Source organism: Schistocerca serialis, chromosome 1, assembly GCF_023864345.2.
Source record: "Schistocerca serialis cubense isolate TAMUIC-IGC-003099 chromosome 1, iqSchSeri2.2, whole genome shotgun sequence".
Classification (NCBI taxonomy): domain Eukaryota; kingdom Metazoa; phylum Arthropoda; class Insecta; order Orthoptera; family Acrididae; genus Schistocerca; species Schistocerca serialis.
In genome coordinates this window covers 639,328,410-639,355,619 of record NC_064638.1, presented here as the reverse complement: position 1 = coordinate 639,355,619, position 27,210 = coordinate 639,328,410, and the positions used below count along the sequence as shown (strand labels likewise).

Genomic DNA, 27,210 nt, shown 5'->3' with positions numbered 1-27,210 from the left:
AACTTCGCACTAAAGTAATGAAGTTTTGTTTCACGCTCACCTGGCGTAGAAGTCTCATTGCGTAGGTGAGCGGCTGTAGAGGCAGGTCAGCACCAGTGAAGCTGATGCCGGCGGCGTTGGATGTAGGTTGGTTTCCACATCTGCATCCCCACGAGGTGTGTGAGAGCTGTATACTTCCCGCACTAGATCTTCTTGGTTGAAGTGTTCTACGCGTATTTCTTCTTAGACAAATGCGTCAAAATCTTCTTTCCTGTTTTATAGCTCTGAATTTTCCATGTGTTCACCATTTTTCATTTAAATTTTACTTCATTGGATACTTGAAAATATTCCAATGTTCCAGAGTAAGTCCCTTTTTGTGGTATGTTTTGTTGCTAGGGCAACACGCAACAACTTCTTCTCTAGTTTTTGACTTAAAATTCCTGTTTTCTCGTGTCCTTTCACGCAGGTCGCCATATTCTAACATTTTTGACGGCGATTTAAAGCAAGAAGTCAATGTACAAACTTCCCACTTCTTTTATACGAAGTGACTTACGTGAGATTCACTGCCAATCTTCTTTGCTGGCTAGCTGGCTGCTGGGAAACACTCTTGACTTTGTCTCTGTAGAATGATGCTAGGTATGGGAATATTTAAGCTTCCTTCTCTACTTGTGAAATAAGTAGATACACGGACTTTACTTTTTGTTAACCAACGGTATATTTGAACACCTTACAGAATAAAATTCTTACTTTTCACATACATGTATGACTTCCACTAAGTTGCTCACACTGTCCAACATCAGAAACAAATTTAATTACATTTATAAAAGAGTTGGTTTAATAACCATGACTTTTCACATTAATCAGAAAAAAGGTCTTGCCTTTACCAAGGCCGGATTAAGCGTTTTCAAGATTACTTTTCCAACTGTTCTTCTTTCACATAACAATAGTCAGTGACACAATAGGCACAGAGCTGCACGAAAACTCCATGGTTCTTCTTCTGAAACATCTATGGATTGCCTGACAAGTACTTGTCGGTGCTGTTCGTCCGTCGTGCCTACTTTCTTCTCGCGACTAATTTTAAACCTACACGCACAAACGTGATGCGCAGTAGGTAGGATTTTACCATCCGACACTTGTATCTAGAATATTGTGTGTTTGAGACAGTAGACGGCTGAGTGGTTCTAGAATTTACACAGAAATTCTCGTATCAGCACCAGTCTTGCTTTGCAAGATGATGGCAGAGCTCACCACTTGTAGCGTCGTCAAAAGGACCGACTTCAGACCTTTGCTACAGAGCCAACTGGAGGGTTTGAATAAGAGTTTCATACAGTTCTGCAACCATGTAGGCTGCAGATTCCTTGACTTGCTCTGTAGGATGGTGGGTTTTTATGTTCCGCTTAATAGTTCAGTGGACAACCACTAACAGGAAGTGGCTACAAAGGTAACGGGCCCTATGTGGAGGGCACTGGCCAGCTTTTGAGGTTAGAGGGCCTTTTAGAAACTACCGAAACTAACCGTGTTCGCCTCCGAAAGGAGAGATTAAATACTGTTGGTGGCAGAGTGTTTATTCCCATCAGAAGCAGTTTACTGTGCAGTGAAATTGAAGTAGATATTTGCTGTGAATTAATATGGCCAGAGGTTATACTTGACATCAGGAATAAATTAGAGTCTCATTTCAAACAGGTATCTCACTTAAACAATTATAGTTAGAGGCAACTTCAATCTATCCTCAGTATTTTGGTAAAATATATATGTTTAAAGTTGGTGGTAGGCATAAAATGTAATCTGAAATGATATTGAATGCTTTTTTAAAAAATTAAATGGAATAATTAGTTCACGGGACCACTTGAAATGCAAATGGTTGCAAGAACATACTTGACCTCTAAGCAGCAAATAATCATGAGCAAATAGTTAGCATCATGATGGATACAGGGATTAGTGACCATGAGGTGGTTGTAGCAAGACTCAATATCGTAGCATCAAAATCCACCAAAAATAAATGCAAAATATATATGTAAAAATTCACTTGATGCTTTCCTAAGAGACAGTCTCTACTCCTTCCAATCTGATTATGAAAGAATAGATTGGCAAAGTTTTACATAAGCTTGAAATTTAATGCTAACTTCAGTGCAAGATGCTTTTAATAGTTTCCACAATGAAACTCTGTCTTGAAATAGGCCAGAAAATACAGAGAGATTCTGGTTGTATGTGATGTAAATATTCTAGAATTTGAATCAAGGGCAACTGCCAACATAAGAAACTCAGTGTAGCAAAGCAGCTTAAATCATTTACTAAAGGCAAGACCTCTGTACCATATTGTTTACCGGTATGGTTCCTTTCAGAATATGCTGATACATTAGCTCCATACTTACCAATCATGTATGGCTGTCCACGTTTTGAAAGATCCATACCTAAGGATTGAAAGTTGCACAGATCACCAGTACCCATGAAAGGAAATAGGAGTAAACTGCTGAATTACACACCCATATCACTAATGGCAATTGGCAGTAGGCTTTGGAATGTACACTGTGTTCGAACATTATGAATTATGTGAAAGTGAACAAAAGACTGCGATTTATTGGCAGAACTGTTAGAAAATGCAACAGAGTATCATCTCATCTGTGGGACAGGATTTGTGGTTTTCTGTGAGAAAGGTCACAGTTTGTAGTAATTGACAGAATGTTATTGAGTGAAACAGAAGTAATATCTGGTGTTTTCCAAGGAAGTGATACGGATCCTCTGCTGTTCCTGATCTGTATGTAAACAATTCAGGAGACAGTCTGAGCAGGCCTTCTAGATTGTTTGCTGATGATACTGTCATTTATGTTCCTGTAAAGCCACCCGATGGTCAAAACCAGTTGGAAAATGATTTGGACAAGCTATCTGTATGGTGTGAAAAGTGACAATTTGACACTCAATAATGTAAAGCTAGGGGTTGTCCACACCAGTACTAAAAGGACTCCACTGGATTTTGCTTGCATGATAAATCACACAAATCAAAAGACTATGAATTCAACTAAATAATTCGGGATTACAGTTACAAATAACTTAACATGGAATGATCACATAGATAATGTTGTGGGGAAGGTGAACAAAAGACCGTGATTTATTGGCAGAACAGTTAGGAAATGCAACTGGCTGACTGAAATGACTGCATACATTACACTTGTCCGTCCTCTTCTAGAGTATTGCTGTGCGGTGTGGGATCTGCATCAGATAGAATTGGCAGAGGACATCTAAAAAGTTCATTTTGCATTATTGTGAATTAGGGGAGAGAGTGCCATGGATATGATAAGAAAATTGGAGTGTCAGTCTTTAAAACAAAGGCATTTTGCATTGCAGCTTGCTCTTCTCATGAAATTTCAATCACCAACTTTCTCCTCCGAATGCAAACATATTTTGTTGCCGCCCATCTACATAGAGAGAAATGATCATCAAATAAAGTAAGAGAAATCAGTGTTACACGGGAAAGTTTAAGTGTTTTGTTTTTCCCATGCATTGTTTGAGAGTGGAATGGTGGAGAAACACCTTGAAGGTGGTTCGACAAACCCTCTGCTGGGCACTTAATTGTGAATTAACAGTTTTTTGTGTGATATGTTCATGCTTAACTATTTGTATTGATAATTTTTTTGTTACGTGAGAATAGTAACCATATACAGAATCAGATTATTTAACTTTTCTATTATCTTATTAGCATTATGGGAAATGGGAATATGGATAACTGTATACGCAACAAACAGTTCCCATAAATGTCTATAGATGCATATATTTCAGCACAAAGAAAGGTATGTGTGTACACTGTACAAGGTACAATGGCTGACTGGAACATTAACATGGTGCCTCATCAGAGCAGTTAGCGTTCAAAGATCATGCTTTATGTGGTCTGTGTGACCTATCGACGCCAGAGCATGCTCAGCCAAATCCATATTTGTAAAGTCTTATTGAATTTAACAATAAATAATTGAGTTCACTATTTATTGTTGTAAAGCAAGGAAATAAATTATTTTTTCCTGAAATTAAAATTAGTGTAGCAGTATTTCAGAAATGTCAGCCGTAGCATACCATGCTCACTTGCAACAATGTCTTTAATAGGACAGCTATCATTATTAGCTGAAATGCCTTTCCTAAATCTGCCTAATGCCAGAAAGCTATATATATATTCACTAATGCCACTAAATCTGTGACCAACTTGATGCTTCTTTTATTACTGACTAGAATTCGCTCGTGTCTTCCTAGTTGGCCATTGCTTCTTCCCTTCATTATTGACTCTGGCTTTTCTTAATTTTCTCCGTCAGTGTATTTTTCCATAAAATAAAAATTTTTCCATGAAATAAAAATTTTTCCAGAAAATAATTGTGCTTCTGCTGACATACATTCTTGGTCAAAAAATATATTTAAAACTAAAAAATAGTCTGTTCACTGGCAAAGGTACAGTAAGTTGTGCTCTTGTTCAGTGGTTGCCACTTTAATTGTGTTTTCTTCTTTGTAATTTATTTTCTACTTTTGCTCATAATAACAAAAAGATAGATACTGTCTACAGGAAAATTAAAGAGACCTTTGGAGAAAAGAGAACCACTTGTATAAATATCAAGAGCTCAGATGGAAACCCAGTTCTAAGCAAAGAAGAGAAAGCAGAAAGGTGGAAGGAGTATATGTTGTTGTTGTTGTGGTCTTCAGTCCTGAGACTGGTTTGATGCAGCTCTCCATGCTACTCTATCCTGTGCAAGCTTTTTCATCTCCCAGTACCTACTGCAACCTACATCCTTCTGAATCTGCTTAGTGTATTCATCTCGTGGTCTCCCTCTACGATTTTTTCCCTCCACGCTGCCCTCCAATACTAAATTGGTGATCCCTTGATGCCTCAGAACATGCCCTACCAACCGATCCCTTCTTCTGGTCAAGTTGTGCCACAAACTTCTCTTCTCCCCAATCCTATTCAATACTTCCTCATTAGTTACATGATCTACCCATCTAATCTTCAGCATTCTTCTGTAGCACCACATTTCGAAAGCTTCTATTCTCTTCTTGTCTAAACTATTTATCGTCCATGTTTCACTTCCATACATGGCTACACTCCATACGAATACTTTCAGAAATGACTTCCTGACACTTAAATCAATACTGGATGTTAACAAATTTCTCTTCTTCAGAAACGCTTTCCTTGCCATTGCCAGTCTACATTTTATATCCTCTCTACTTCGACCATGATCAGTTATTTTGCTCCCCAAATAGCAAAACTCCTTTACTACTTTAAGTGCCTCATTTCCTAATCTAATTCCCTCAGCATCACCCGACTTAATTAGACTACATTCCATTATCCTTGTTTTGCTTTTGTTGATGTTCATCTTATATCCTCCTTTCAAGACACTGTCCATTCCATTCAACTGCTCTTCCAAGTCCTTTGCTGTCTCTGACAGAATTACAATGTCATCGGCGAACCTCAAAGTTTTTATTTCTTCTCCATGAATTTTAATACCTACTCCGAATTTTTCTTTTGTTTCCTTTACTGCTTGCTCAATATACAGATTGAACAACATCGGGGAGAGGCTACAACCCTGTCTTACTCCCTTCCCAACCACTGCTTCCCTTTCATGTCCCTCGACTCTTATAACTGCCATCTGGTTTCTGTACAAATTGTAAATAGCCTTTCGCTCCCTGTATTTTGCCCCTGCCACCTTTAGAATTTGAAAGAGAGTATTCCAGTCAACATTGTCAAAAGCTTTCTCTAAGTCTACAAATGCTAGAAACGTAGGTTTGCCTTTCCTTAATCTTTCTTCTAAGATAAGTCGTAAGGTCAGTATTGCCTCACGTGTTCCAGTGTTTCTACGGAATCCAAACTGATCTTCCCCGAGGTTGGCTTCTACTAGTTTTTCCATTCGTCTGTAAAGAATTCGTGTTAGTATTTTGCAGCTGTGACTTATTAAGCTGATAGTTCGGTAATTTTCACATCTGTCAACACCTGCTTTCTTTGGGATTGGAATTATTATATTCTTCTTGAAGTCTGAGGGTATTTCGCCTGTTTCATACATCTTGCTCACCAGATGGTAGAGTTTTGTCAGGACTGGCTCTCCCACGGCCGTCAGTAGTTCCAATGGAATATTGTCTACTCCGGGGGCCTTGTTTCGACTCAGGTCTTTCAGTGCTCTGTCAAACTCTTCACGCAGTATCGTATCTCCCACTTCATCTTCATCTACATCCTCTTCCATTTCCATAATATTGCCCTCAAGTACATCGCCCTTGTATAGACCCTCTATATACTCCTTCCACCTTTCTGCTTTCCCTTCTTTGCTTAGCACTGGGTTTCGATCTGAGCTCTTGATATTCATACAAGTCGTTCTCTTATCTCCAAAGGTCTCTTTAATTTTCCTGTAGGCGGTATCTATCTTACCCCTAGTGAGATAGGCCTCTACATCCTTACATTTGTCCTCTAGCCATCCCTGCTTAGCCATTTTGCACTTCCTGTCGATCTCATTTTTGAGACGTTTGTATTCCTTTTTGCCTGTTTCACTTACTGCATTTTTATATTTTCTCCTTTCATCAATTAAATTCAATATTTCTTCTGTTACCCAAGGATTTCTACTAGCCCTCGTCTTTTTACCTACTTGATCCTCTGCTGCCTTCACTACTTCATCCCTCAAAGCTACCCATTCTTCTTCTACTGTATTTATTTCCCCCATTCCTGTCAATTGCTCCCTTATGCTCTCCCTGAATCTCTGTACAACCTCTGGTTCTTTTAGTTTATCCAGGTCCCATCTCCTTAAATTCCCACCTTTTTGCAGTTTCTTCAGTTTTAATCTACAGGTCATAACCAATAGATTGTGGTCAGAGTCCACATCTGCCCCTGGAAATGTCTTACAATTTAAAACCTGGTTCCTAAATCTCTGTCTTACCATTATATGATCTATCTGATACCTTTTAGTATCTCCAGGGTTCTTCCATGTATACAACCTTCTTTCATGATTCTTAAACCAAGTGTTAGTTATGATTATATTGTGCTCTGTGCAAAATTCTACCAGGCGGCTTCCTCTTTCATTTCTGTCCCCCAATCCATATTCACCTACTATGTTTCCTTCTCTCCCTTTTCCTACACTCGAATTCCAGTCACCCATGATTATTAAATTTTCGTCTCCCTTCACAATCTGAATAATTTCTTTTATTTCATCATACATTTCTTCAATTTCTTCGTCATCTGCAGAGCTAGTTGGCATATAAACTTGTACTACTGTAGTAGGTGTGGGTTTCGTATCTATCTTGGCCACAATAATGCGTTCACTATGCTGTTTGTAGTAGCTTACCCGCATTCCTATTTTCCTATTCATTATTAAACCTACTCCTGCATTCCCCCTATTTGATTTTGTGTTTATAACCCTGTAGTCACCTGACCAGAAGTCTTGTTCCTCCTGCCACCGAACTTCACTAATTCCCACTATATCTAACTTCAACCTATCCATTTCCCTTTCTAAATTTTCTAACCTACCTGCCCGATTAAGGGATCTGACATTCCACGCTCCGATCCGTAGAACACCAGTTTTCTTTCTCCTGATAACGACATCCTCTTGAGTAGTCCCCGCCCGGAGATCCGAATGGGGGACTATTTTACCTCCGGAATATTTTACCCAAGAGGACGCCATCATCAGGTAATCATACAGTAAATCTGCATGCCCTCGGGAAAAATTACGGCTGTAGTTTCCCCTTGCTTTCAGCCGTTCGCAGTACCAGCACAGCAAGGCCGTTTTGGTTATTGTTACAAGGCCAGATCAGTCAATCATCCAGACTGTTGCCCTTGCAACTACTGAAAAGGCTGCTGCCCCTCTTCAGGAACCACACGTTTGTCTGGCCTCTCAACAGATACCCCTCCGTTGTGGTTGCACCTACGGTACGGCTATCTGTATCGCTGAGGCACGCAAGCCTCCCCACCAACGGCAAGGTCCATGGTTCATGGGGGGTATATAGAGGGTCTATATAAGGACGATGTACTTGAGGACAATATTATGGAAATGGAAGAGGATGTAGATGAAGATGAAATGGGAGATATGATACTGCATGAAGAGTTTGACAGAGCACTGAAAGACCTGAGTCAAAACAAGGTCCCGGGAGTAGACAACATTCCATTAGAACTACTGACGGCCAGTCCTGACAAAACTCTACCATCTGGCGAGCAAGATGTATGAGACAGGCGAAATACCCTCTGACTTCAAGAAGAATATAATAATTCCAATCCCAAAGAAAGCAGGTGTTGACAGATGTGAAAATTACTGAACTGTCAGTTTAATAAGTCACGGCTGCAAAATACTAACGCAAATTCTTTACAGACGAATGGAAAAACTAGTAGAAGCCGACCTTGGGGAAGATCAGTTTGGATTCCGTAGAAATATTGGAACACGTGTGGCAATAATGACCCTACGGCTTATCTTAGAAGCTAGATTAAGGAAAGGCAAACCTACGTTTCTAGCATTTGTAGACTTAGAGAAAGCTTTTGACAATGTTGACTGGAATACTCTCTTTCTAATTCTGAAGGTGGCAGGGGTAAAATATAGGGAGCGAAAGGCTATTTACAATTTGTATAGAAACCAAATGGCAGTTATAAGAGTTGAGGGGCATGAAAGGGAAGCAGTGGTTGGGAAGGGAGTGAGACAGGGTTGTAGCGTCTCCCCGATGTTATTCAATCTGTATATTGAGCAAGCAGTGAAGGAAACAAAAGAAAAATTCAGAGTAGGTATTAAAATTCATGGAGAAGAAATAAAAACTTTGAGGTTTGCCGATGACATTGTAATTCTGTCAGAGAGCAGTTGAACGGAATGGATAGTGTCTTGAAAGGAGGATCTAAGATGAACATCAACAAAAGCAAAACAAGGATAATGGAATGTAGTCGAATTAAGTCGGGTGATGCTGAGGGTATTAGATTAGGAAATGAGACACTTAAAGTAGTAAACGAATTTTTCTATTTGGGGAGCAAAATAACTGATGATGGTCGACGTAGAAAGGATATAAAATGTAGACTGGCAATGGGAAGGAAAGCGTTTCTGAAGAAGAGAAATTTGTTAACATCGAGTATAGATTTAAGTGTCAAGAAGTCGTTTCTGAAAGTATTTTTATGGAGTGTAGCCATGTATGGAAGTGAAACATGGACGATAAATAGTTTAGACAAGAAGAGAATAGAAGCTTTCGAAATGTGGTACTACGGAAGAATGCTGAAGATTAGATGGGTAGATCACATAACTAATGAGGAGGTGTTGAATAGGATTGGGGAGAAGAGAAATTTGTGGCACAACTTGACTAGAAGAAGGGATCGGTTGGTAGGACATGTTCTGAGGCATCAAGGGATCACCAATTTAGTATTGGAGGGCAGCGTGGAGGGTAAAAATCGTAGAGGGAGACCAAGAGATGAATACACCAAGCGGATTCAGAAGGATATAGGTCGCAGTAGGTACTGGGAGATGAAGAAGCTTGCGCAGGATAGAGTAGCATGGAGAGCTGCATCAAACCAGTCTCAGGACTGAAGACCACAACAACAACAAAAATGTTTCTTTCTTCTTGTAATATAATGCAGTCCTGCCCCCCAGGAAGCTGTCATACTAAACCCACATTGCTGCATTAGTAATTTGGAGCTAGTTAAATTGGAGTGGGAGTATTACGTTTTACCTTGAAGCAAATGGCATACTAAGTCACACTAGTGCCAATACAGGGCTGGAGATGACTGGAAACATGTTGTCTGGTTGGACAAGTCTCGTTTCAAATTGTATAGAGTGGATGGATGTGTACGGGTACAGAGACAACCTCATGAATCCATGTCAGCAGGGACTGTTTAAGCTGGTGAAGGCTCTGTAATGGCATGGGGTGTGTGTAGTTGGAGTGATATAGGACCCCTTATATGTCTAGATACAACTCTAACAGGTGGGGCTATGTAAGCATCCTGTCTGATCACCTGCATCCATTCATATCCATTGTACATTCCGACGGACTCGGGTAATTCCAGCAGGACATGAACATTATTGAGCATATCTGGGATGCCTTGCAACATGCTGTTCAGAAGAGATTTCCATCCACTCTTACTCTTTTGGATTTATGGACAGCCCTGGATGATTCATGGTGTCAGTACCCTTCAGCACTACTTCAGACATTAGTCAAGTCCATGCTATGTCATGTTGCAGCACTTCTGCATGCTCGCAGTGCCCCTACATGTTATTAGGCAGGTGTACCAGTTTCTTTGGCTCTTTAGTGTAATTGTGACACTGCTAACAATAGCATTGGACATGTTGGCAGTATGGACACTAAATCAATAAAGTTTGCTTCTCTCCTCTCTTTCGCATTTTGTCGTTATCTTTTGATGACAACTGAAACTGAGGTAGTAGAGATACAAATGTTCAAGCAAGCTTTTGGTGAATAACAAAATACGCCAAGACAAAAAATATTGGTGTTACTGCAAATTACGAAACTAAATAAATCAATTTACAGTCCAGCAAATAAAAGTGTTCCCATTTGCATGTCTTCCTCATGGTTTATAGTGTTTCTCTTTTTGTTCCAGTTTCAATATACGGCAACTCAGCGAACTGGTGAAAGTGCTCGATATTTTACTATAGGGCTGTTTGGACGGAGTGGCAGTCTGCACGTGTGGTTTCCAGAGCCACTTGCTAAAGATCCAGTGCTGAGGGTACAGCCACAAATCTTTTCATCAAACAAAAATAGCAAGACAATATTTCTATAGTTAAAAGTATTATATTTTTTGTTATAGTTTTACAAATTGTGTGATCGTTGGCGTACACAAGTTGATAAGAATCCAGCTACAGTTCTACAGAAAAGGAAATTTGAAAGAGGTCCTGAAATGCTTGCTGCATTGAAGAGGATAACCACACGTTTAGGCCTCAATGGGACAATAGGTGTTGGTAAGTAATGTGTAATTTCTTTCATTAGAGTCCCCCACCTTGACCAAGCGCCCTCTTCCTCTGCCCTCGGCAACCAAGAATTGGGGCGGTAACAATATTTTTCTGTCAGCTAATGTAGTACATTTTAGTGTTAAATATCAATCTGTCTCTGCTCCAACAAGAGAAAAAAATACTATTTCAAATCAAAGGGATTTCCAAAGCAGTAGTAGAATTTTGAGGAAAACAATAAAGTGAAGAGAAGCAGAGTATGTGTTGAAACCAACCCTTCCCCACTTTGTCCTGCTACAGAAAAACAGAATGGGGTACCTTTTGGAGCAGGGGTAGCTAGGACACAAGGGTCCTGGAGTAAAGGTACTAGGCCTTTAAAACAAATGACAGCTCTGCCAGAACATATTAAAGACAGCTGTAAGATTAGTAATAACAGAGAATATTTCAGCTATGTGGCTTTATCCATTCGCACATCAATCAATAGCTCATATCCAAAACTTCATTTGCTAAAATAATTCATTGGCATATGTTGGCCCCAAACATTAAATTTGAAAAATATCAGAAATAACAACCACTGGGTTACCACTACAGCCCCACAACAGACAGTTTAACGGACTTTTTACTCAGTACAATTAACCCAGGTGTACAATGCCTGTTAATTTTGGTAACAATGTTTTACATTTGCTCACGAGGACACAACTCAGGAGCATACCCCAAGAGTGCCACATTTCTAGCCAAACCTGCACAAGATTCCGCACAACCTGAGTCTTTCAGTGCACAACAGTGCGAATTTTATGAAAAATAGCTGATAAATTCTCCAGGAATGATACTAACCGATAATGTTACTATTAATCTAGGTATAGTAGTTCACACTCTGCACACCCAAACTTTCAGGTCACAGGCCTAAATGGCTTGCTTCATCCTCGCGAAACAGCACTGTGCTGAGCCCCACTGCTTTCAGTGTTGGTTCACTGACACCCTCCATGAGTCCACAACACTTTTCCACTGTGGCATGTCACGAGTTGTGTACTGACTTGTCTGCTGTTCCCTGTGCTTTATCCTTCTCCTATTGCAAGTCACTCTCCTCCTCAAAACCCTGTCCTTGTGACCTCGCATGCCCTTTAGTTACACATCCAATGCTGCAATTATTGCTGATGCGAATTAATAGCCAAAGAACTCAGTGACACACGTCACACATAGCAGGTCAGTATCCAGTAATTGATTCTGTTGCACAAGTACTTTGAACAATTTCTTCAGTTGCTTATGTAATACAGTGACCAAAATGTAGAGTGTTGATTATTTGCTGTAAACTGGTTGGCAGAATGGAAAACAAAGGAGAGCTGGGCCAAAGGGTTTCTAGTCTCTTCAATTCCCACATTCTGTTCTGCGTTTAAACATAACTTTCTGGTTGTTCCAGGCAAATATACCTCAGATGCTAGTAGAATCTGGTATTGGTGGTGTAGTTGTGGGAGCTTTGCAATGTTTTTGTGAGATAATGTAACATAGTTTGCTGCTGACTACAGATGATTGCCATTAACAGTTGAAGTGACTACAGTTCATTATGACTTCTGTGTGCAGCTATGATTGTGGGGATTTTTTTTTTCACTCTGTATTTAGTACACTTCATATTATTAAGAATGCTGTTTGTTTCATGCTGGTACTGGCAGGACTCGGGCCTAAGTGCTATTCTCTCAAGGTTCTATGATACCTGTAGCTTTCTATTCACAGAATCATCCACCATGTTGCATTGGTGAATCATGAAATACAATAATTTTAGTGCACTATGTAAGAGCTGCTCTCAAGAATCGCTACCTCCTCTCAGAATATCACAGCAAATCTTACCAATAGCTTGCATATCCTTAATAAGTTCTGAAGTGAAAGAGTCTCACAAAATATTGGCATAATCAATGCTATCACATATTAAGATTTTTTCGGCACATAGAAAGTCTTTGCTTTCCTCTGCTGCTGTTGTGGAAATTAAAAGTTGTAATTCATAGTGTGGTTTATTGTTGGCTTCTGATGAATGAAATACTTGATTGATGTAAACCCATCTGTGATAATCCAGGAAGGTAACAGAATGTGTATTTGCCTACAGTGTTGAAATTTTAAGCTAGTAATGTGTCATGGTTATTTGGTATCATATAATTACATAATAGCTGTTAAAGGTTTGAGAATTTGCATAAAATTTGAGATCTCACTGAGTGGAAAACATTGATTTACTTCAACATAACTTTCGTAATCTCAACTGGGAGACATCCGTTGGTGTACAAGATCATCAGCCCAAATTCATTGAAATAAAAATCAAGTGTTCTTTGTTAAGTAAGACAGTTGATGGTGATGACCTCACTTATTGCTGTTGAAACCAAAAACCAGTTGCAAAAACACAGTGTTTAAAATATGAGTTGCGAATAATAGACCAAGATGATGATAATGTTATTACACCATTGATAAAAATTAAGGTTAAATACTCTCAAAATAAATACAAGTAAATTTGCACACAAAGCACTAGAGTGGAAGTTCAGCATTTTGCTCACTAACTCTCGCTCGAGCGCATCACACTCAGGCATGGCGGCGTAAATGAGTATGCTTGGAGCAGGCAAATGAGATACTGTGGGGAGCTCACACAGTCTTGCAAGTTCACTGCTCTGTGTGTCTCTAGGCTGGTGTTGCTTCTGACATACTCCGCCCAGATGATTCATTCACATCAAGTTAGTTATGCAGTAGACATGTATTGCTGCAGGATAATGTCTAATAATGACTTAATTATGATGCATAAGAGAAAATAGCTTGTTTTAAACAATAAGAAAATTTGGAAATAGTTTAAAGTTTCATAGGAAAACTAAGTAAGTATAAACTTTTGTAATCGTGGTCAATATCAGGATGAAAAATCATGTTGCTGTTTATTATAACACCACCTGCTTTATTGATTCAGAGTTACCTATATTGAAATTTTGCTGTCTAAGAAATCAGATATCTAACAGGAACAAAATTGCTTCCTTATACTTCTCTGTTAGTGTTGTAATTAAAATGAATTGTCAAGTCTGCTTCGTCTGTCTGATATAAAGTTTCCTGCAGACTGAAATATCTTTTGCTGGCCACATTTGATGCTGGAACACAAAACATTCTTCTTGCTAAATTAGAGACCTTGGGAAATTGCCTGGCCTAGTGTATGGGGACTAGACTATCAACAGGCACAGCGTTGGGAGGCTGTGAGGCTGGGAAGTGGATGTGTGTGCGTGTGTGTGTGTGTGGGGGGAGGGGGGGGGGGGGCAGGGGATGAGGAGCGAAAAAGGAAAGGAGCAGAGAAGGGGAAAGACAGGTGGGTACATTAGCAGAGGGCGGCACAAGAGGGTGGGAGACGTGAATAGGGAGGAGGTGATAGGACAGAGGGGTTGGCAACTGTTTGGTGGAGAATGTGTGGACGGTAGGTTACTGTAGGTAGAGGCTGGGATAATTTCATTAGTGGAAAATGTGTTGCAAGGATAACTCCCATCTGTGCAGTTCAGAGAAGCTTGTGGTGTAGGCGAGGATCCAGATTGCTCATGTAGTGAAGCAGCCATTGAAATGAAGTGTGTTATGTTCAGCTGCATGTTGTGCCCCAGGGTGGGGTACTTTTGCAGTTTGGCGATGGCCAATCATCCTAGATCATCCTGGTGGACATTTTGTTGGTAGTCATACCATTATAGAAAGCTGTGCAATGATTGCAGCAGAACTGGCATGTGACATGGCTGTTTTCACAGGTGGCCTGGCCTCTGATGGGGTAGGACAAGCCTGTGACAGGACTGGGGTAGGAGGTACAGGGTGGATGGATTGGGCAGGTCTTGCACCTTGGTCTGCTGCAGGAGTCATGAACCAGGATGTAGTGTAGGTGGGTGGGCAACAGAACACTACTTTAGGAGAGGTGGAAGGTTCTTGGTTAGTATGTCCCTCCGTCCATGGCACAATAATCAGTAATCAAAGCCCTGACGAAGGATGTGGTTCAGTTGTTCCAATCCAGGTTGGTATTTGGGGATGAAGGGGACTCTTCTTTATAGCTGATTCTTTTACACCGTCTATCCAACAGTTTCCATCCCCTCTGTCCTATCATCTCCTCCCTATTCTCATCTTCCATCCTCTTTGCATGCCTTCTTCTGCCAATGCACCTGCCCGTCTCTCCTTCTCCCCTGCCCTCTCCATTTTCATTCCCCCCACACCCCTCCCCACCATGCTGTCGCTCAGTGTCCCAACACTCAGCCTCGTCTTGTGACACTACACCTGTTGACAGTCTACTCCTTACAGGCTCTGACAGACAGTGATCTCCTCTCACCCTGCCAGTATTATGCTATACCTTCCCCTTCCCTACCCCCTCCAGATTGCTGCTTCAGTTATACGTAACAGTTGCATTCTGGTCTGAGCTGCAGGAGATAGTGGTCATGTATGCCTGAGGTGTACTTTCCTTTGTGAATGAATGTGTGTGCACACTTCCTTTTCTGATGAAGGCTTTGGCTGAAAGCTAATATGTAAGTGTCTTTTCATTTATGTACAACTGAATGTGTCATCTTTACAGTGAGCAGTGATTTATCTTACATTGTTGGTATTCCAACTTCGAGTTTCCATTGTTTAAACGGAATTTTGGGATACTTCTTGCCTTGAAGCACTTCCGTTACAACTTTAAATGGCTCTAAAAATGCCACAAGTTCTTTTGCAGTATTGTTATCATTACCAGTAAGATTTTCATAGACTCCCTTCTGCCCAAGTATTTCCGCAATTTTATCGTACTGTCTAACTACACACTGTAACAGTCGAAATAAGCTCTTCCATCCAGCCAGTGTCTCTTGCTTCAAGCTTTTTCTATATTGAACTCGTGTCACTGTTTATTCTTATTGGACATTAATAAAAATTTCAGAATAAAAGCAGTTTTGGTTCCGAAGTTATTCAACATCAGTGATGCTTTTCACCCTTTTGGCGCATCATCAGATTGTCTATAAAAACAAGAAACCCATCAGTTAGAAACAAATAGAGGAAGGGGCATAATCTTATCTTGTGTGACTAAATGTATAAAATGAACTAAAAGCAACATAAACGTACCTAAAAGTAGCTGGATATGTACCCCATCCACCATAAAGCTATATAAAATGAAAAATGGATGCAACAGTAACTGGATATGTTATCCATCCAACATAAAAACATATGAAATGCAAAGTGGACTTAGTTAAAAGAAAAGAAAAAACCACCAATGTACCATCAGGAAGGTGGCAGAAAAATTTCAATGACTTATCACATGTTACCTTCAGCACACCAGCTGACTCCACAATAGCAGTTCAAAATGGGGCCATGCTTACAAAATAAAAACAGTATGAACCACACTCAACAGTGTCCATTTGGTGCATGCACAAATATTACTGTGACAGATCAGCATGTGAACATCGCAGTGTAGCCAGAGGTGCGCAGGTGGTATGCATGACCAAGTAAAGCATATTTATAAAATATAAAAATTTCCACAAATAAATTGCAGTGCATATATGCAAACAGTAGATTATCTAATACACTTCAAAATAAAATTTTTATAGTGGTGATCATCATTCGCTGGTTTGAAAAATACACACACACACACACACACACACACACACACACACACACACACACACACACACACACACACAGACATGATCACAGTCTCCAAGTGCTGAGGCCAGACCAGACTGAGAGCAGCCATGGATGATTGGAGAGGCAACTGGGTGGTGTGGGTAAGGAGGAGGCTGGGGTGGGGAAGGGAGGAATAGTGGCGTAGGGATGGGGGACGATAAAATGCCGCTTGTGGGTGCATACAGGAACGAGGTGGAGAGAGAGTATGGCAGCAAGATGGAGTTGGGAGGTTAGATAGAGGGCATAGGAAGGGATAAGTAAAAAGACTGTGGTGTGTTAGTGAAATAACAGGCTGTGTAGTGCTGGGATGGGAGCTGGGAAAGGGGCTACATGGGTAAGGCCAAAAACTGACAAATGTTGAGGCCAGGAGGGTTACGGGAATTTAGGATATATTGCAGGGAGAGTTCCTACGTGCGCAATTCAGAAAAAGCTAGTGTTGGGGGGAGGATCTAGATGGCACAGCTGTGAAGTGGTCATTGAAATTAAGAATGTTGTGTTGGACGGCATTCTCAGCAACTAAGTGGTCCAGCTGTTTCTTGACCACAGTTTGTCGGTCGCCATTAATGCCACAGTTTGTCAGTCACCATTAATGTGGACAGATAGCTTGTTGTTTGTCATGTCCACATAGAACACAGGGGAGTGATTGCAGCTTAGCTTGTAGATCACATACTGGTTTCATCGGTAGCGCTGCTTTTGATGGGTGATGGGATAAGTGATGCTTGTGACTGGACTGGAGTAGGTGGCGGTGGATAGTGGGTAGAACATTCCATATTTCAGGGCATGACAACAGGTAGTTGAAACCGTGGTGGGGAATGTGATTCACTTGCTCCAGCCCTGGGTGATACTGAGTCATGAGAGGAATGTTCATCTGTAGCTGGACAGTGAGACTGTGGGAGGTGGTAGGCGACTGGGGAGATATGACACAGGATACTTGTTTTTGTACAAGGGTGGAAGGGTAATTATTGTCTGTGAAGGTCTCAGTGAGACTCTTGGTATATTTTGAGAGGGACCACTTGCCATTACATATGTGCTGGCCTTAGGTGGCTAGACTGTGTGGAAGGGACTTCTCGTTATGAAGTGAGTGGCAGCTGTCGAAGTGGGGTATTGCTGGTGTGCAGTAGGTTTGATATGGATGGAGGTACTGAAGTAGACACCTTTGAGGTCGATGTCGACATCGAGGAAGATGGCTTCTTGGGTTGAGTAGGACTAGGTGAAGCATATGGGGGAAAAGGTGTGGGGGAATCTGGATAGGGTGTCCTCACCTTTGATCCATATCATGAGGATATCATCAGTAAATCAGAACTGGGCGAGCGGTATGGGATTCTGGGTGTTTAGGAAGGGTTCCTCAAGAATAGGTAGGCATAGGGTAGTACTGTTTGGATGCCCCTATCCATAGTCTGGATTTGTTTATAGGTGGTACCTTCAAAGGAGAAGTAACTGTGGGTGAGGATATAGTTAGTTGTGGCAACTAGGAAGGAGGTTGTAGATTTTGAATGAGTCGGGTGTTGGGAAAGGTATTATTCAATAATGGTGAGGCCATGGGCATTATGGATGTTGGTGTAAAAGGAGGTGACATCAATAGTAACGAGCACGGCACCATGTAAAGGAGCAGGAACAGAAGAGAGTCAGTGGAGGAAGTTATTGGTATCTTTTACATTGGAGAGTAGGTCGTGGGTAATAGGCCGAAGGTGTTCTCTCAGTGGGGACATGGTAACTGGTCACAATGGGGCATCCTGGGTGGTTGGGTTTATGGAATTTAGGAAGCATGTAGAAAGTACGAGTGTGGGGAGTGGTAGGGGTGAGGAGCGAGATGGACTCTGGGGAGAGATTCTCGATGGGCCTAAGGATTTGAGGAGAGACCGGAGATTCTACTAGGTTTCTGGAATGGGGTCACTGTGGCAGGATTTGTAGTTAGATGAATCTGACAGCTGGCAGAGTCCTTCTGCCAAGTCATCCTTGTCATTTCAAAACAGCAGTGGTGGAGCCTTTGTCAGAAGGTAGGATTATGAAGTTGGGCTTAGTTTTTATGTGGTGGATTGCAGTTCTTTCTGTGGATGTAGGGTTAGTTTGCATGTTGAGGGATTTGGGGAATAATGGCGAGGCAAGGTTTGAGGTTAAGAAATTCTGGGAAGTTAAAAGGGAGTGATTTTGGGGCAGTGGGGTGGATCACATTTGGGTGGTGGAGTGAACTGAGTTAGGCAGGGTTCATTATTGGTCTTTGGTGTAGTCTGATTCATGGGGTTGGTGGTGAGAAAGTATTTCCACAGTAGTGAGTGGGAGAAGGAAAGAAGGTCCTTACTAAGCCATGCATGATTGAATTTGGGAGTGGGGTAGAAGGTGTGGACTGACTTCTGCAGGGCTAAGGCTTTTGAAGGACTGGTTCATGAACTGTTTTGGGTCTGTTTAGGTTATGGATTCTGTACTTTGGTGGGAGGGAGTTTTTGATGGTGGTGGAAATGTAGTAGGTCTGCAAGGCAGGGTTTGCCAGCTATGAGGGGATGTGGAGGACGTTTGGAGGTTGTTGTAGAGGTGTTGGATAAAGGTAGTCCAAGGCTGGTGTACGAAATGAACAGTGTGGAGAGTTTTTTGAGGTGACATTATTCATGTTGCTCTAATTTCTGGAGGGCAAGACTGTGTGTGTGATACGGGATCCAGCAATTTGGGATTGCATGGCAGGAGAATTTTACACAGGACTGTATCAGTGAGGGTTAAGTATTGGTGGAATCTGAACAGAGGGACGTCATTATGGAAGGAGGGGTGAGAGCCAGAGTTGGTTTGATGTTAATCTATTTGCGGGAGGGGGATTCTATGAGCCAAGCAACAATGCAGGAACAGTAAGTAGGACTGGGTTCTGGCTACGGGTAAGCGAACTTTTCTGTATTGACGCAGGAAAAACCATGAAAAGGATGAAACAGATTAAGTATGGGGAAATGATGAAATCTGAGGGAGTAGACCAACAGTAGAAGGCGAAAACTGAATGAAATAGGTGTGAAAACACAATGAGATCAAAGAAAAAATAAATAAAAAGATTGCAATGTGGATTGAAAGTCTGTGGGTGAATAAGTGTGAAGAATGGGGATGGCATGTGTGACTAGATTAGGTGTAGTTGTAAGTGTGAACTGTAATAGAGGAGAAGGAGAGGGATGCAGTGAGAGGTTGGTAGGATGAGATACAAGTTCATGTAGCACATGGAGGTACAGGAAATAACACACAAAAATACACGAGAGTGACGTATGAAGAGAGATCAATTCAAAGGTGTAGGATTAATTATATTGGCGAGAGTAATGTGGGACATGAGATGCTGTACATGCAGCTGAGGCGATCGATACAGGTGGCACATAAGTAGAGTGTGCAGCACAGTTTGTAAGGCCATAGTGAAACACAGGAAAGTAGAGAAAGGACGGACATTGAGTAATAATGCGTTAGAAAATAGTAACAATGGAAAACAGCACTGGGTTACTGGATGGAAGAAAAGCCGTAAGGCAAAATCAGCCAATGGAAAATCCAGGTTGAAAAATGACAATATTATGAGAAGGATAGTTGCTACTCACCATATATGCAGACATGCTGAATCACAGATTGTTGTTGTTGTGGTCTTCAGTCTTGAGACTGGTTTGATGCAGCTCTCCATGTTAATCTATCTTGTGCAAGCTCCTTCATCTCCCAGTACCTACTGCAACCTACATCCTTCTGAATCTGCTTAGTGTATTCATCTCTTGGTCTCCCTCTGCGATTTTTACCCTCCACGCTGCTCTCCAATGCTAAATTAGTGATCCCTGGATGCCTCAGGACATGTCCTACCAACTGATCCCTTTTTCTAGTCAAGTTGTGCCACAAACTTCTCTTCTCCCCAACCCTATTCAATACCTCCTCATTAGTTATGTGATCTACCCACAGATAGGCACAACAAAAAGGCTGCCAGGAAGTAGCTTTCAGCCAACAAGGCCTTCATCTGAAATGCACAATGTACACAAACACACACTCACACAAATGCAACTCTCACACACAGGGCCACAGTCTCCGGCTGCTGAGGCCAGACTGCGAGTAGCAGCACATGATGGGAGAAGCAACTGGGTAGTGGGGGCAAGTAGGAGGATGGGGTGGGGAGGTGGAGGGGATAGCAGTGTAGGAGTGGGGCACAGTAAAGTGCTGCTTGTGGGAGCATACAGGGATGAGGTGGAGAGGGGGTATGGCAGCTAGGTGCAGTCGGGAGAGTAGACAGAGGGCAGAGGGTAGCGGAAAAGGAGAGAAGTAAAAAGACTGTTGGTATTTTGATGGAATAGAGGGCTGTGTAGTGCTTGACTGGGAACAGGGAAGGGGAGTAATGGCGCCCTGCTTGTCATTATTGGTGCCACCTCCCTTCACGTTAACATCCCTAATGCCCGCTATTGAACACTACATTCTCAATGCCCAGTGGGTTTCCAAAACTAGAACCTCTTTCCTAGTCTTCATGACTTCTGCTTTGAAGGTGTTACCTACAAACAAATCCAGGATACGGATATGGGCACCCACATGTACCATCCTATGCCAAACTATTCATGGACTGTCGAGAGGAATCCTTCCTTAAACCCCTCACCCAGTTCAGATTCACTGATGACATCTACGTGATCTGGATTGAAGCTTAGGACACCCTATCCAGATTCCTCAAGAACCTCAACACCTTCTCCCCCATACACTTCACCCGGTCCTACTCAACCAAACAAGCCACCTTCCATGATGTTGACCTCCACCTCAAAGATGGCTACATCAGTACCTGTGTCCATATCAAACCTATACACTTCTACAGGTGCCACCCATTCCATACCAAGAAGTCCCTTCCATACACCCTAGCCACCAGTGGCCATCACATCTATAGTGACCAGCTGTCCCTCTCGAAATATACCAAAAACAAGTATCCCATCCCCTATCTCTCCAGAGACCCACCACCTCCTGAAGTCCCACTGTCCAATCACAGAGCAACATTCCTCAGTACCACCCAGGACTGGAGCAATTGAATCACGTCCTCCGCCAGGGTTTCGACTGCCTCTCTTCGTGTTGTGTAAATGTGGAATGTGATACCTATCATCCTTCCCATCCTTCCCACAGTGGTATTCTGCCCTCTGGAATGTGCTATTGCATCCAATAATAAGACAGGAAGCAGCAGGGCCAAACATACATACACAGCTTGTATTAAACAATGTTTATTAGCTTGCACAATTTAAATACAATAAAACAGATAAATTTCACAGCCTCACAAGAGTGCAATAAAATTTTTTTTCTGAAATCTGTATAACAAATGCACAAAACGTTAAGAAAATTTCTGCTGGTGTAAATAATTAATACAATCAAAACTTGCCAAACTCTAAACCTGCAAGACTATCTTGTTCAGTGACTTATCTGCTGCAATATAAATTCATACCAAGGTATAACATTAAGGCATAATATGAGGCACACAAATAACAATCAGGCAACTTCTAAAACTTCAGTGCTGGGCAATGAAGACATTGGGCACAAGAACTTCTGACCAAGGAATAATCCAGTTGATGCTAGTAGTTTTATGAGACCGTGCCGTCTTTCGTTAAGGTACAAATTTTATTACTTAATGACCAAGATTACAACAATTTTAGATATACCATCACTCAATAATAAGGAGCTCAGTGTGTTTCCTTACATATAGCTGCAGGTCCTTCCTCAAATGGTAGGGCCCAGGCAAACGATTAATGCCAGGCGGCGCTCTGGCAAGCTCTTCTTCTCAAAATGTGCTGCGTGGCGAGAAAGCCAAACACTATGCCTTGTACTGGAACCCAAAACATTTCCGCCATCTTCGGACACAGCCCTCCAGTAATACCACATGCAGTGAGCATGCGCTGAAGTAAGGGCCAACCTCCAACAATGCTGTAACTGCAACCGACATGCTACACAGTGATGTCTGCTGCCATGACGCTGCGGACTTAAATAGCTGAACCTGCGATGAACAACTGAATCGCGGCCGATCAAACCGAAATTGATGGCAAAGATGACACTACAAGAAAGGGGTAAAGGCGCCATCCGCGCGACGTATCAACCTCCCCCACTAGCCCGAGCAGTCAACCACTCTCAGCCGGGCTCACGTTGCCCGGCTCTGCATTTAATGTGAAATACCTTCCAGATGACATTTTCCTAACCTCAAGCTTAACTGGACTAATTATTCTGATAATCCTGCATGGACCTCTATACGATGGTCTCATTTTCCCATTAACATCCTGCCCGGTTCTAGCAGCTAGATTCCTGATAAAAATGAGATCATCAATCTTACCCTTAAAGGGGTGAGGTCCTTGATTATATCTAACAGCCAGGTGATGGTGAGCCAAATTAATATTTCACTTGGCCTGCTCTCCCAATTTTCTCTTAGGGTGACCAGAGTAATGGTTTCAGGCAAAAGGTCACTAATTCGCAAGAGATTAGATAGTGGAGAATTGAGAGTGCAGGCAAACACGAGTGACACCGGTGTTGGCCTGGTATCTTCATGGCATGCTGAATTAAAAGCCTGGTTAAGCCATGGTAAAGCAGCGTCCCAGCGAGTTGGAGTCTTGGCATGGGAAATACTAAGAGCAGCCATAAGGTTCCTGTTAACCCATTCTGCAAAAGATGGGTTGGGCTAATATGCTGTGGTGGTGATGTGTTTAATCCCATGGTTAAAGCAAAACTTCTTCAAGAGCTTAGAACCATAAGCAGGGGCATTATTATATCACAAGAGATTTTGGAGGACCGAACCATGGGAAGAATTTAGACAATTGGTTTATTGTGATCTGGGCCGTAACACCGCGAGTAGGGAGCAACCACATGAAGTGCGAAAATGCGTCCATAACTACTAACACTTAATGGTTACCTCTCCTTGTATGAGGCAGAGGACCTATATGATCCTGAAAGGCCTATCTAGTGGATAGTGTTCCCTCTGAGACTGCATAAGTTCTTTAGGGGCACCCAAATCAGGCTTGGTGCGTTTGCAGTGATCGCACATCGCCACAAATCAACGAGTATTGCGATACATATGTGGACACACTAATCCTTCATGGACCTGATTCAGAGTTTTATAAAGGCCGAGATGGCTGCCGACAGCAGGATCATGAAAATAATACAGCACCATAGGTACCAAATCACCGGGTAGACAGATCCTCAACTCATGGCCGGCTCCCACTTGTTTACATAAACACCCTTACTCAGGCAGTACTCTGCACTCTGCTCTCCTGCCTGGAGGCACTGGCAAATGGGTACCCATATGGGATCTTCCCCCTGCTTAGTCTTCAGATCGCAAAAGAGCCTGGGTGTCTCCCTATTAGAATGTTATTCGCACCCAGAAGCAGCTGAGAATTCTCCCCGCCTTCCCCCGACTCTTCTGTGAACTTCGGGCTAAGAGCATCAGCGATGACATTCTCAGACCCCCGTACATGTTTAACATTAAAGTGGAAGGCTAATATCCGGACCGCCCAATGGGCTATTCGATCGGTCTTGCAAGGCCTGGCTAACACCCAACTCAGGGCTTGATTGTTTGTCTCAAGAAGGAACTCTTGGTTTCCCAAATAAAAATTAAACTTCTCAAGAGCGAACAACACCGCCAAAGCCTCTCATTCATAGATGGAATAATTAGCTTCAACTGAAGTAAGCCGACGAAAGGCACAATCTACAGAACGCCTTCGGCCTTGTTGTTCTTGAAGAAGAACGATGGCAATTCTGGAATGAGAGACATCAGTCCGCACAATGTAAGCCTCATTAAAGTTAGGTACCTCTAGAACTGGAGGATTCGCAGTAGTGGTTTTAATTGCTTCAGAGGCATGTTACTGCTCTTTCCCCCAAGCAAATGGTGATGCTCCTTACATAGATCATTAAGTGGCGCAGCCAGTTGCACAAAATTAGCAGTGGAAAGAAATTGGCTAGGCTATGCTAATAAACCTAGTGATGCCACTCTTATCTTTGGGGGGGGGGGGGGGGGGGACATTGCTTGAGAGTACTATCTTGATCAATTCTAACACTGTCGGCAGAGACCAGATGTCCCAAAAATGAAATACGAGGCCGACACAGGTTAATCTTATTCAGTTTGACCGTAAGCCCAGCCCTTCACAGTCTAGATAAAACCTGATCACGATGGCCAGAGAAAGATTTTCTAAAAATAACCAAATCATCCTGATAATTATAAACACAGTTATACTTTAAATCTCCCAGAACATTATCCAACAGATGGGAAAGAACAGCTGCGCCAGTGGCAAGGCCAAAAGGAAGTTGATTGAATTCAGATAAGTTCCAATCGGTACAGAGCGCCGTAGCCGCCTTAAAGTCCTAAGCCAGCAGTATTTGATAGCATGCCTGATTTCTGAAAACCAAGTGATACAATTGTGAATGTTGGGCAAGGGAACTGATTCCAGGACAATTTTCTTATTCAGGGTCCAATAATCAACAGCAGCTCTCAAATCGCCATGCTACCCTTTAGGCACAAGGAAGACCAGCGAAGGGGAGGTAGAATAATGCATAACACCGTCCTCCAACGTACATTCAATTTTAGCATGCAGGATTTTCATCTTGGGAGGTGACAGTCTGTAGGGTGCCTGGTGCACAGGAAAGACAGTCTGTAGGGTGCCTGGTGCACAGGACTTCTATCCAGAATATGGATATCATACTGGCTGAGGGTCGTGACACCCAGCCTGTCCAACAACGTCACAATAACAATTCAACAATTCCCTAATAAACTTATGCTGCAGATCATCTAAGTGACTAAGATCGATGTTACCATCACAGCTGTGCACAGGGTGCACCCCACTGCCCTTACAACATACACAGAATCCAAAACAATCACCAGGCAATAACTGGAAGTGGAAGGTACCGCCAACATAATCAAGTACTAACCCGGTACAATGCATAAAATCACAGCCCAGAATGACTGGTACACTCAAGTGTTTAGCCATAATAAATTCCATGGGCCATGAAAAGCCCTGCACCGCTAAACTGCCGCACACCTTGCCTAACAAAGGCAGCTCTTGGCCATCTGCAAGTCTACTCTTTGTGCGACCTGCCTCTGAATCAAAAATCAACACAAATGTGGATGCTTCAGGTACCAGTCCTGATCAATGAGAGAAACCAAACTGCCCGAATCGAGGAGGACACATATGGATTCGTTGCCAACATGTGTTCAAATGTAAGGGAAGGAGTGGGTGGTCAATGAGCCAATAGCCTTACAATTAGCTGGCCAATTCCTACGATGAGCCAACCCCCTCTTCTTTAAATGTCAACTATTAAGACGGTAACTTGTTGCTTTGAACACTGGCTTACAAAATGATTGTCAGCGCCACAGCGTGTTTGCTTCTGTTTAATCACGGACTCACCAACACTGTCCTGACCATCCCAATGCGCTGCTTGTCAGCAAATGCAAGAGCTTCTGTTGTATCTACAAGTTCTTGCAGCTGATGAAGGCGTATTCGTAAGGGTAAAATAAGAAAGGTCCTGGGGCCACATCCCCTCAATAAGGTGGTCAGTGCTCTGTGCTTCCGAGATGCACATGTCAACGCATCGACAGTGATGTGTACTCTGTCAAAATATTGTCCCAAGGTTTTCTGCTGCACCTGCACTTTCCAATAACATTCGTGCTTTAAATGAACGCACATATGTGCTGACAGGTTTTGCTTTAACACATGTTGTGAAGCTGCCCTAATGACCCACATTCCTGCAAGACTTCTGCCCAAAGTATACTCAACCCACCTTCAGTTCAAGGTAAAGTAAGGCTAGCAAAACAGGGTGAGGAACCTGTAAGGCATTCGCATGAACCTGAAAGTGTACAAGCAACCATGATACCTGCTGAATTTGAGTCACAGAATCCAAGGACAGTTCCTTAATATCCTTAATAAGCAACAATATCAATTAGGCAAATGAGCAAACTGATCAGCTTAACTATCTGGTGCTGACTGTTCAGTCAATATAGGTTGTATATCAGCCTCCGGTTCAGACCAAAAACCTTCCCCCTTTAAATTAATAGCCAGCAAGTGAACCTGCAGTGAGCACATTTTATCGCATAATTCCTGATGAAAATAGGTATCCAACTGCACAGGATTAATGATTGCTATATCAGACAAATAGTTGCTGTAATGCACCAAATGTACCTGAACTCGATAGACCTGACGCTGGGTAGGTTGGGACGATTCTAAAAATTCTACAATTTGTGTTAGTTCCTGAACTGCTGCTGAGAATTGGGAAAGGCACTCACCAAGAGCAGCAAAAAGTTATGGAGGGAAGGTAATTGATATTTGTTTTGCGGCACGGAGATGGGTGGCAAGATCAGGCACTCCTCCTTCGGTAGATAATCCTTTGATTTAGAGTTCATATATCAGATGTTCCTTGCATACATGAGCAATGCCCTGAATAGCACGTGCATTAACCATGGCTGTGGTAACTGCAAAATACAACAGAATTAGTGTAAATGAAGATATACAAGGCTACAATCGACAGCACATGAATGTTAACAGCAGAAGCGATTTGAACGTGGTATTGCATCCAGTAATATGACAGGAAGCAGCAGGGCCAAACATACACTGTTTATTAGCTTAGCAGCGGGGCCAAACATACACTGTTTATTAGCTTGCACAATTTCAATACAATAAAACAGATAAATTTCACAGTCTCGCAGGAGTGCAATAAAATTTTTTTCTGAAATCTGTATAACAAATATACAAAATGTTAAGAAAATTTCTGTTGGTGTAAATACTTAATACAATCAGAACTTGCCAAACTCTAA

At 42.1% G+C, this 27,210-nt stretch overlaps 1 protein-coding gene across 1 annotated transcript in view; it reads left to right on the top strand.

The window, feature by feature from the left end:
- Positions 1 to 27,210, top strand: part of LOC126478724 (multiple inositol polyphosphate phosphatase 1) — a 213,510-nt gene that overhangs the window by 93,586 nt on the left and 92,714 nt on the right. The window contains 2 exon segments of the mRNA XM_050103725.1: positions 10,505 to 10,630; positions 10,712 to 10,862. Of these exon segments, the coding sequence (XP_049959682.1) occupies positions 10,505 to 10,630; positions 10,712 to 10,862 (277 nt within the window).